This window comes from Schistocerca serialis, chromosome 3 (assembly GCF_023864345.2).
Source record: "Schistocerca serialis cubense isolate TAMUIC-IGC-003099 chromosome 3, iqSchSeri2.2, whole genome shotgun sequence".
NCBI lineage: Eukaryota > Metazoa > Arthropoda > Insecta > Orthoptera > Acrididae > Schistocerca > Schistocerca serialis.
This window is the reverse complement of record NC_064640.1, coordinates 439,607,559-439,620,357: the sequence shown is the minus strand read 5'-3', so window position 1 is coordinate 439,620,357 and position 12,799 is coordinate 439,607,559. Positions and strand designations below refer to the sequence as shown.

Sequence of the window (12,799 nt, the reverse complement as noted above, 5' to 3'; positions counted from 1 at the left end):
TGTGAGCGTACCTTAAGTTAAAATAATTTTTATATTTCGATGGGATTGTATAAAGTAACCTCACCGGTAATTCAGTTTTATCATTTGCATCTTCGGTGGTCTATCGATTGCAAGTTACAATCGATTGCAAGTTGTCTTTGGCCAATATTGTGTACAAACATACTGTACATCTTGAATGTCTTTGCCATAGTGATACAGTGATTTGTTTATTGTGGTTGACGTTAGTGGTAATTTAGAACTTACTTGTACCCGAAAGATTTTTAGTTCAAGATGAGTGCCATTGCGAATATTGCTATTCAGAGTACAGCTGGTGCTGTTCCTGTGAGAAATGAAAAAGGTAATTTTATTCTGCTTTCTCCCTGACCTTTTTGCACACTATCATAGCACATATTAAGTACATTGTTGTAAGGGAGGATGATTTGTTGGGATTGGGCTGCAAATTGGTTATGACGATTTGGATTGAGCTATTCTGGCATTCCTCTTAAACGATGTAGAGAAATCTCGGATGTGCCAAATCTGGATCCTCTTGTTTAATAGCGAATTTGTTCGAGTAATATTAATAAAGTTTTGAATTAGTAATTTCTAACACTTTGCTGTTGCGGTTTTTACCAAATGGCAAAATTGCTATTTCTCTCATGTTAGCTGTAATAGATATGTTTTATTGCAACTTATTTCGACGACGATGATTCATGTAACTAATATCAAACATTACTGACCGTACAGTTTGTTATACCGTAGTTGCATTTGTGCCAACAGTATGAATTGGGTATTTGGTTAAGTGTAAAATCATCGTCATGTATCAGTTAGTTGCAAATACGAGTGAACATACTGAAATTTAAGAAACCTTAACTATTGTAATTTATATATTCGTACATCTTACTAAAACAATCCTGTGACTAGCAGTAATTGTTATGTTATGCACGTATGTTTTTTGCTGTTAAGAAATACTAGTCCCAGGTGTTAAAGAATTACGGATGTTGTGAGCAATAGCAATGACACTTGTGAACTATGCTTTGTTGGTGTAAGTCTCGAATTACTTCAGGATCATTCAGAACATTGTAAATGAGACTTTGGTTGGAATACAGCATTTTTCACATTGCCTGCCACCCATTTGTATGTTAGAATTATGTAAACATTCGAACTTCTGCTGTGATAAATCAACATTGATCATTTTAAGTTTTATTTAGTCTCATTTTGCTTGACATGTCATGGAATGCACCACATATACAGAAGTCTATAAAGGGGAGGAGCTCAAAAATATGAAATGCAGAAGTACGAACTGTTGGGAAATAATGACTGTAACCATAACAATAATAAGTACACACACAGCGTGAGAATGTACAACAGTTGACGCCGTCCAACAATAGGTAAATACTGAGTATAGTGTTGGCCATAGAAGTCATTGTGGCATTCACCAGGAATGATTTGGGAATACTCAAATCTGGGTGATTGGTCCAGTTGAACAAACCTGAACAGATACATGAACTTTTTCTTCTAATTTTTGCTTCAGTTCAGTGACTTGTGATTAATGAAGAAACAATCAAACTGTCCCTGAGTATACTGGCAGGGAATAAGAAAATAGTTCGCGAAGAGCAGAAACTTCAAGTTCGGTTTGCAAACTTGGTGTGTGCTACTAACAACACATGTGAGAACTCATTGAAACTATCTTGCAGTATGCTCTCTACATTTCTGAACAGTGTGGATATCCTCATGATGTAGTGATCATTTCTCTGTGCTTTGAGTGTATGCTGCTGCTCCTTTCGAACAAGCCATATTGAAATCTCTGATTTCATAAAGGACATTTGACTTACAGTTTGGGAAATATAACTTAAATTTCCATATGGAAAATCCTTAAATTCAGAAAGGCAATTACTTGGATGGTTTCTTTGAAAAATAGCTGACCATTTTCTTGCCCCATCTTAGCCTTTTGTTATGTATCTAATTATTGTCGTTGATGGAGTGTTAATGTATAATCTCTCTTCCTCTTCTCTTCATAAATGTAGCATTCTCTGCATCATGAATCATTCCATCATTATCAGTGAGTTGAATGTTAATTTAAATGGGTGGAAAATTGAATGTGCTGTTTTATGCATTTAAGAGTGGAACTATAGAACCAAGAGTTGTTACTCTCCAAACATGATTCACTGTATTATTCAGTTCCTGGCTTGAGTTAGTAAAAGTATGTTTTTATACTCCAAGAGCAGAGATGATGAGAATGACGCTTTCTAAATAATTAGTATTTCAATATCACCACCCAGGTGGAAACTCAAGAATTTTTCACATGCAATGTATGCTGGGAAAGTCTACATTCACACAGCTTCAGAGTTATCTCATGCAACTAAATGCAACATATTAATGTGTAACTGTTAAAGCAGTGGCCCTAATATGGATGCCTGTAGGTTACCCCATGTTACAGTACCGTAGGCTGGTGCTACCTCGTTTTGTATTATGTGATAATCTGATTGCCTTGTGCTTACTGCTGTTCAGGTAAGACTGATACCTGTTTAATGCTTCCTCTATATTTCCATAATTTAGCAATGTGCTATACTCTAAGCAATCAAAAACCTTGTTTGACTCCGTACAAGATACTGAATAACCTCATTTTTAAAATCAGTATCTTGCACTATCCTTTGGATCAAAAAATATATTGTGTGATCAGCTGTTAATCCATTTGTGAAGCTGAACTACAAATCTGTCTATAAGTTGTGCTAAGAGATATTGTTCACTGTCTTTTCTAAAATTTTTGAAAATTCAAGAAATGATATAGTCCTGTGGTTATCATTATTTTTATCCCCTTCTTGTACAGAGGGCGCACTGCTGAATATCTGTTTGGTAAAACATGTAGCTAAAAATTTATGTTAAACAAATAACTAAGTGCAGTGCCAATGTAGGGGCTACAAATCATCATTCTTCGAGTCAATATCTGATCATAACAATATGAATCCTTGGGATGTAGAGGAATGTTTAGTACAAGTCATCAGCTTTGACCAGTGACATAGGAAACATGCTGCAAATGCCACAAACAATGTGGTAATTGTAACCTGAAGTTATTGGTTATTTTTTTCAAATGTCGTAAGCTACAGATCAGTCTTCTCACCACAACCAGGGTTTTAGTATCACTTCCATTGGCTTCATGAACTCACATACTAACTTGTCACCTTCCAAACTAACCTAGACCTCAAGCAAAGCTACAGGTCAGTGTGTCACCACAACCGTTTTCTGCATGTCACAGACTTAATTATTGGCCCAATTTGCTTTATAGTACTTTTCAGTAACCCATGTCCTATTGTTTTTATGAATATGTGTTCTATAAGAAATCTTATGCTATTTTTGATGTGCCAAAAGTTTTGATTAATTTACCAAGAAATTATCATTGAAGCTGTTGCAAACCTGAATGATGCTAGTAACTTCTTTAGTTTCCCATTTCACTGAAGTGATGACTAAAACTTCATTTGCTTCCTCAACACTGTCCTCATTATATATTTCTTTGATTATATCTGATTAAATTGCTTATGTGCTACCACTTCCCTCATGGAATGGACTATCAGTATTGAAATCCTCACAGATTACTAAAGCAGTATTTTTTCTTGTTCATAGGAATTAACATAGGTTCAAGTTTACACAGAAAGATGCTCAAGTATCATTTGCATTCATATGTGATATTTCAAATGCAAATACACTTCTCAGGTTTGCCAATGGATCATATTGTGCAAATCACATAATATTTCATTGATACAACTGTCTGACATCTTCAGGTACTGGTAGTTGCTGTAGTCACTGCTGCAACATGCAACTGATGATAGTTGTGTGTTAATGTCAAAATTTATCATGCCAGGAGGCACGTGTGTGCGGGAAGGCACTCACAGTTGGATGAAAGTGGCGCTCATAGTGCTCCCTACCATGAGCTGAAGAGGTCATCCGTGTGTGCAGTGGGCAGTTACTATGCTGCTGTACACTCCTGTGGTTAACTGCTAAATTAAGTCTCTGCATTGTGCTGTGTCAGGTCATGAATTGGAAGATCGTGTATCGCCTGTTTTAATTTAATGGCAGTTGTTGTTGGATTCCAGATGGCACATTGCTGAAAACCTGCGTCCCTGTTTATAAGATTGTTCACTGTATGGATATGTATGGCTTCCTTAAAGCAAAAGTCCCAGAATGATGATAGTTGTGTGGTAGTGTCAAAATTTATCAGCCCAGGAGGCACGTGTGAATGGGAAGGCACTCACAGTTGTTCATGAAATGCAATGCCCAGTATTCAGCCAATGTTTCACTACTGATGATTTATCAGTTTGGCCCAGGTGTATATGACAGTGGTATTCAATACAGCATTCGTGTACATTTGAACATGTCTGCCCAGTATAAGATTTTCCACATTGGCATGGGGTCTTACACACGCCATGTTTCCTAAGGCCAAGATCATTTTTGACCGAATGCAACAAATTCCTCAGTTTTGCTGATGGGCGAAAAACACCCTTGGTGTTGTGTCTCCGGCGTTTTCTTTCTGTTGCTGAAAACATTCCACCAGGATACAGCTAGAACACCATTGCACTGGATGCCTCCCCATCGTCATTCACATCCCTGCATTGAACTTGCTTAAAACAGAATGCATTGCATATCCATTTATCGGAATAGCCATTCAGTTGGAACACTTTTGTTAGGTGTTGTAGCTGACCAGACAACTGTTGGTATCTTGAGACCATATATGCTCTGTGTACCAGAGAGTGTAAGACACTATTGTATTGTGCAGGGTGATGACAGCTTGTGGCCTGCAAATGTACCTGTGTGTCAGTTGGTTTGCAATAGATACTGTATAGTGTTGACTTTTCTTCTAACCATAACATCCAGGACTGGTAAGGCACCCCCCTTTTCCACATCCATAGTGAACTGAATATCTGGATGGAGTGAGTTCAAATGCTGGAGGATCATGGGTAATGCCTCTATTCTGTGGGGCTACACCACAAATGTATCATCTACATGTTGCTAGAAGCAGGCAATTTGGAGACTTGCTGACTGCAGTGCTTTTTCCTCAGAGTTGTTGTGGTCTTCAGTCCTGAGACTGGTTTGATGCAGCTCTCCATGCTAATCTATCCTGTGCAAGCTCCTTCATCTCCCAGTACCTACTGCAACCTACATCCTTCTGAATCTGTTTAGTGTATTCATCTCTTGGTCTCCCTCTACGATTTTTACCCTCCACGCTGCCCTCCAATGCTAAATTTGTGATCCCTTTATGCCTCAGGACATGTCCTACCAACCGATACCTTCTTCTAGTCAAGTTGTGCCACAAACTTCTCTTCTCCCCAATCCTATTCAACGCCTCCTCATTAGTTATGTGATCTACCCATCTAATCTTCAGCATTCTTCTGTAGCACCACATTTCGAAATCTTCTATTCTCTTCTTGTCCAAACTATTTATCGTCCATGTTTCACTTCCATACATGGCTACACTCCATACAAACACTTTCAGAAATGACTTCCTGACACTTAAATCTATACTCGATGTTAACAAATTTTTCTTCTTCAGAAATGCTTTCCTTGCCATTGCCAGTCTACATTTTATATCCTCTCTACTTTGACCATCATCGGTTACTTTGCTCCCCAAATAGCAAAACTCCTTTACTACTTTAAGCGTCTCATTTCTTAATCTAATTCCCGCAGCATCACCCGACTTAATTCGACTACATTCCACCATCTTCGTTTTACTTTTGTTGATGTTCATCTTATATCCTCCTTTGAAGACACTGTCCATTCCGTTCAACTGCTCTTCCAAGTCCTTTGTTGTCTCTGACAGAATTACAATGTCATCGGCGAACCTCAAAGTTTTTATTTCTTCTCCATGGATTTTAATACCTACTCCAAATTTTTCTTTTGTTTCCTTTACTGCTTGCTCAATATACAGATTGAATAACATCGGAGAGAGGCTACAACCCTGTCTCACTCCCTTCCCAACCACTGCTTCCCTTTCATGTCCCTCGACTCTTGTAACTGCCATCTGGTTCTGGTACAAATTGTAAATAACCTTTCGCTCCCTGTATTTTATCCCTGCCACCTTTAGAATTTGAAAGAGAGTATTCCAGTCAACACTGTCAAAAGCTTTCTCTAAGTCTACAAATGCTAGAAACATAGGTTTGCCTTTCCTTAATCTTTCTTCTAAGATAAGTCATAAGGTCAGTATTGCCTCACGTGTTCCAACTTTAGGATGTAAGAAAACACTTAATGCCATACAGTAATGATGATTTTGAGTTTATGTAGGCAAAGTTCTAGATCCTTCTGAAATTGAAAGAAGACATTGGAGATATTTTTGCCACCAGTACAAGCCATGTTTCTAAGATATGTATCTCAATGTTTTTGACCTTGCATGCTGCTCTTCAGTTGAAGACATTATTATGACCTCTTTATTTATTATAAACTGATGTTCGTGAAGGTTTGGACCCTTTCACTCTTTGACAAAATCTTTCGTTTATTACTTATTGTAAGATTTTTTCTAAAAGAACTAAATAACACACTGTGTCCTTGTATCTTAGTTTTCTTTGCTTTTGTAATTTTCAGGAATAGGACAATATATTGTCTGCTTTAAAATGAATCTATAATTTCTATTACAAGGGACATTCTGAGAGTAAATTTGTCTTTTTTTCACTTGGAAACTTTACTGCTGAAAACAGATACAGTATGACATCATTAATTATATACCTATTTTATGACATAGTCACCAACAACATGCGACATTTGTCGTAGAATGGAATCAGTTTCCAGAAACCACTCAGATAAAACTTGGAGGCCTGCAGTGCACCAAATTGTCGCACAGACTACTACACCTCAGCATTTGTTTGGAAGTTACATCCTGAGAGTACGGCTTTCACAGCAGAGAGTAGGTGAAAGTCTTATGGGGCAAGATCAGCACTGCAGGGGGCCTGAGCACAGCCAGTACACAGTGTGGATGCCACATCTGACACCATTATGCAGCTCTCTGCTAACACTGTATCTCATACTCTAGCAATGATGTTTTCGTGCGTGGATGTGGAAGGATGCCCACTTCATCCTCTATCCTCCGCACACTACCTTCCTTCTCTGAACATGCAACACCAGCAGTCAACTATTTGACAAGACACGGCCTCTTCACCATATGCACTTTCCATCATTGAACCAGCAATAGGTGTGGATTCATATGACATTTGTTTGTGTCACGTATGTACCATCTTCTCTTTAAAAAAATGGCAAAACTTACTTTCAGAATGTCCCTCATGTATTGCGAATATTATTTTGTGTGTTAATGGCAATGGAAACCTTCTTATAGGTGAAGTGTCAATGCAAAAGGTGAAAGTTCACCGTTATGTATCTGGAAAACGGCCAGATTATGCACCTATGTCAAGCAGTGAAGAGGAATCAGATGATGATGATTTTATTGAACAAAAAAGGCGACAGCCTTTCCGTACGTATCCAAATGCCGAAACAGTGGAGAGTGATGTTCCAGAAGAAGCAGAAGCAGAAATTGATGACCCAAGACTTCGAAGACTTCAGACTATTATGGCTGAGGAGGAAGCATCCAATGAAGAAGGAAGACTTGAAAGACACAGGTAATCATCATCTTTTCTAAGTTTAATGTGCAACTAGACAACAGAATGCATTATATAGTAAAAAAGTTCCACTCAGCTGTGCATATTATTGGTGAACATGAGGCCCCAAGCCCTTCCAGTATTGCTTGCCTTTCTGGGTTGCAAGTCTAACATCTTACTGTTCTACTTTTCCCCTTAGGGACCCAGTCATTAGTTACTGGTTACAGGCCAGGCAGTCTTGGTGTTCCTGAGCTGCAAGTTTGTCAGTGCTGTCTGGCCTTCTATTACTGAAAACATGTGGCATGCTTCAACAACCACTGTGGTGTTCAACAGTGGAGTTTTGTGTATTTCAGTGTTCGGGGATTTTTGGCTGTACTCTCTGGATCACAAGGATCATAAAAACCTCTGTTAAATATAAAAAGAAGCTAACAACCTCAAGGTGTGCTACATGCTAGTCGGGTGGATGACTGTTACTCTGGGAGGAGGAGGGGACAGACACTAGTGGATAATCTCTGGGGTACCAACTGCCCACACCCCAGTTGCATAAGGCTTACCCAAGCAAGGAGTGTGCATGGGTGGATGCAACCAACCCCCCCCCCCCCCCCCCCCCCCCCGCCCAGCACCCCATGAGCGGAACGAAATGATTCTTATTGCTCTAACTCAAACTTGTGATGAAAAGAGTGAACTGTTAGGGAGTACCAACACTCAGCTAAAAAAGAGCACTTGGGTAAACAGTCATCTTGAGAAAACATGCCGTAATATTTAGTACTTAAGAGAGGATCCTTTGAAAAGATCTCCCACTTTTACATTCACAAAGGTATTTAAAAGGATTCAAATTACTGCAAAACAACACTCTGCTGGTTGGAACATCTAGATCACAAGTGTCTAAGCTTTCAGAGTCCAAAAATTTAATAGGTCACTGTATAGTGACTGAAATGTATAATAGCCTTAATTTCAGTGAGGTAATAGTGATATGGCCCAATATAATGGGAATAATCCCCAAACAGAACTTCGGCATGCATTTTAACATTTAACTTCCCCCTACTGCCAAATCATATCACTGCTCAGTTCACCTGCCTCAAAGTTAGCCCTACATACCAAAGTGTACGAGATGTTTTAAAGTTTTAAATACCAGAAGTTTAGACATACAATTCTTGGATGTAATGTTAAAGCTATGTGTGGTAGATATGGATCAAAGGCACATGGAGCAAATGAATCATGTGCATCTCTACCAAGATGTATAACTTGTTTGGGGATCATCCCATGTGGAGCAGGGATTGTCGTATTTATGCCAAGGAAAGAAAAATTGTAAACTGCAGCTAACAAGGAGAATGCCTTTCGGTGAGGCTAAAAAAGCATTCAAGGTCATGCAACCTTCGTCATTCACTGCATCCTTTCCAGAAGCTCTTAAGAAACCAGCCTCCCAGAGAAATTCCTTGCCAAAAATTCAGCCATCAGCATGTACTTGCAGCTGCATCTGCAAAGGAACTATTTCCTCTGAATGTTCAAATGCTATGATGCCAGTGAGTACTGTAAACAAAAATATTCATTACCAAACATCTAAAAAGTGAGCTTTCTTGCCCATGCAAACATGCCCACCTCCAAATAAAGTATAAAGTTAAAACAAGAACTGACCAAAGCCAAAGAAAATAGGATTAAAACCATTAGTTCACTAAGCTCTGTCAACAGTGATGACATGCGCAATGCTCCTCCCAATGGAGGTATATAATAGCTGGACTTCCCTTACATCTCCTGCAAATCACCACAGCAGAGAAAGGGGTAAAAGGAAAGGCTTACTGAAAGATGTCGCCCTTAATTTAATCAAACATGAATGGATTCGGAAAAGCTATGGAAGAGCTCAATCATGTAGTACAGAAAATCCACTAGGCCTGTGTCTATAGCAGATTCCTACCTCATGATAAAGAGGCTCCTTGTAGATCTAATAAGACAACTTCCCAAGTCTTTCTCTCTTGTTGGTTCCTTTCCTCACCCCTTGGTACAAACACAGGACTAGGCTGTTGGGCTGACTGTAGCTAGAGTGCCTTTTGTTACTGTGGTATTTGGAGGGGGTGGGTGATTGGCCCATCGCCTCAACCACTTTTTACTCCCAAGAAAGAACTCGAGTCCCGGTACTCATTTGATAGCAGGTTGAGTGGAACTAGGGCCATCCTGAAGGGACTGGAGTGGAGAAAACTCCCTGCTCCTACCTGCTATCATATCCGAGACCCCATAGGCTGGTGTTTAGTGCTGTACCCACTAGACCACAACGTACACTTTAAGTTCCAACTAGAGCAATCCAACTGGATGGTGAAGTCACGTGTGCAACACTTATTCCTCGTTACTTACTTTCAGCACAGCCCATCTTTGGGTGACCAACAGTTCCCTCACTTGCCTTCATACAGGTGAGCAATTGCCTAGTGCATGGAAACAGATGTGGGCCCCTGCCCTGTGGCTAAAGAAATATAATGGCTAGCTTCATCACAATTCTACCTTGCGGATTGTATCTGGTATGCAGTGGAACGCATCTTGAATTTGAATTCCTTTTTAGGCATGGTATTTTCAGTATATCCTGCATCCCTGAGAATCACTTAGTATTATTACAGCAACTGAATGTGATTGTGTGTAACCAATACTAAAGTTGTTACTGAATGGAGAATATTATTGAAGGCCACTAATTGAGCTTTGCAACGGTACTATTTACATAAATAATTAGTGTTCCGGCATATTGACACGTGCTGGCACGAAGATGAAGAACACAAAGCATAGAAAGCTGTGAGGCGACGTCAGCCAATAGCCCGCTGATTAGGACCGCACCACAACAGGAGCGGCCTCTACAAGAAGAGAATATAAGTGCCGCTCCTGCCAGCCTCAGCCGCACAGTACTGGGATTGCTTGAGCGGTACAGTAAAATAATCTGCAATATAGTGAATCCATTTTAATGATGCTCTGTCAGTTTATAATGCTTTTCAGCCCCTCTCGCCCAGATCTTGCATTGTAGAACTTGCTGGTCTGCTTTATTACCTGATAAATGAAGGGTGTCCCACTTTTTGTGATACCTGTGCAAACTGTTTTGATATGCAAACCCCCATTTTCCGCCTGTATACTATGTTGATAATCTGGTCTTCCAATTTGAGGAAGGGTTTGTAAAAATAATTTAAGCTCTAGACAGTGTGATACATGCTGCATACACCAAATGGAAAGAGTGAGCGAGTATAATTTTTTTTAATGAATGATGGTGTTTTTGTGTGTCTCTTTCTTGAGCAAACATTATCATCAGTCATTAGAAAGAATTTTCACTCTTCATAGGAGTGTGTGCCTATTGGAAACTGTATACCAGACTGGAGCTTGAACCTGAGACATTTGTCTTTCGCAAGCAAGTGCTCTACTGACTGAGCCATCCAAGCATCACTTATGCTCCACCTCCACAGCTTTACTTCTGGTAGTCCCTCGTCTCCTGCCTTCCAAAGTTAAGGCAAAAGTCCCAGGTTTGAATCCTGATCTGACACACGGTTTTGATCTGCCGAAAGTTTTATCATCAGTTATGTTCTTGTTGGGTTGGGAACATTGGGACTGGTCGCTGGGACAGTGGAAATATGTTGCAACACCAAATAGTCACAGTGTGTTAGTGGTTGTCAAAATATGTTGTCCGTCTGGAGAATCCATGCTAGACACCTGCTTGACATGATGTACACAGACCAGTGATGTCAGCTTTATACTGTGAATGACATTAAATTTGGTTTCTCTGGGAGTTTTAATTGGTAAAGAAGACTTTAGTGAAACTGTATCCTTTCATGGCTGATATCACCCACTTCTTACATGGCAGTTTCAAATAAAACATTTGATTTGGCCACGAGGTCTGATAGTGTTACACTAGTTTGAGGAGCATGCCAAAGAATGGCAGCTGATGTCTTGTAACAATTTACAGTGCATTAGGATGTTAGAAACATCTGGGACTACATTTTGTGCCATCTTACATGTTATAAATCACCCCTTTTCCTCCTAATCTAAAGGTATTTTATCAGTTGTGGAGAGAAACCTTTTACCATCCACCTGCTATCACATATCAAGGACTTGTAGAAGCCATGACACAAAATTTTGCACTTTGTCCCTACCTCGCCACTTGAAGTGGACTAACACAATGTCAGTTAAGCTGTTGTAATTATTTGCCTATGTTTCTACTCTTTAAATGATTGTAAAGTGTATAGTGATGACTACTTCATGCTAATAGCTTCCACTACTAGTCTTAATCCATTTGCATGTGGTTCAAAGGGAAAATATTCCTCTTAATCTCTCTTATCTAATTATATGCTCTCCAAGGGAGGTATACAATTGAGGGAGCAGAACTGTTGCATATTCACACACCAGTTCTCTAAATTTACTCAAGAGGGTTTTGTGAGAACAAATCATCCTTCTCCCAAATACCTCATTTACTTTCTTCTGACTGCGGGGTATCTATGTTACAGTTTTTTTCAGACCTATAGCCTACTGATCTTTTTACAGTAGTTGTGGTGTCAGCTGAATAAGCACTCCAAACAGTGGAGAAGTACTCAGTAGATCACACTGGTGTTGTGTGTACTGTTTCCTTGAGACATGTAACATACGTTCCCAGAATTCCACAAAAAATACTGTAGTGATGATACATTACTGTTGACAATACCACCATCAGTGAACAATTAGTGTGTGCTGTTGATCCCATGTGATAACACATTGATGTATATTGAGAAGCAGTCCTATTATGCTTCTTGAGATAGTTTTGATGAACTTATTAGAAGTAGGAACTTCCAACACTGATGCATATTTATATGTCGCATATGGTTTTGTTGAGGCGTAGTTGCCGTCATAGTGTAAGCACTTTGAGTGTGAAACCTTTGAGCATTTGAGCTTGATTTTGTTCTCCCTGGGGTACACACATAGTGCTACTAATGCCTCGTGTAATTTTCCGCGTGCTGTCTCAGAGCACTTCTTCCTGGTGGTGATTCCTTGTATTTTTCCACAGAGGGGACATTACGTGGTGGTGATTCCTTGTATTTTTCCACAGAGGGGACATTCTTTACCACTTGACAATGGTCAGATCACTTTGCATATTCACTTTTGTAGAGTCCAAAACAGCTGTAGAGTAGAACAAATTTATGTTTCTCCAATCTATTTTTCAGAAGTACGATTCAATATGAAATATTTTTGCGAAGCTGACTGTCCAAGTAAAATCGAAATTGGTAGTCAACTTTTGCAGGCTTTGCTAGGCACTTCAA

General features: G+C 39.4%; 1 protein-coding gene across 1 annotated transcript in view; it reads left to right on the top strand.

Moving 5' to 3' along the window:
- Positions 1 to 148: 148 nt before the first annotated feature.
- Positions 149 to 12,799, top strand: part of LOC126470329 (microfibrillar-associated protein 1) — a 62,055-nt gene continuing 49,404 nt past the window's right edge. The window contains exons 1-2 of the mRNA XM_050098114.1: positions 149 to 337; positions 7,292 to 7,571. Coding sequence (XP_049954071.1) covers positions 271 to 337; positions 7,292 to 7,571 — 347 coding nt within the window. The 5' untranslated portion in view covers positions 149 to 270. The remainder of the gene's footprint in view (positions 338 to 7,291; positions 7,572 to 12,799) is intronic.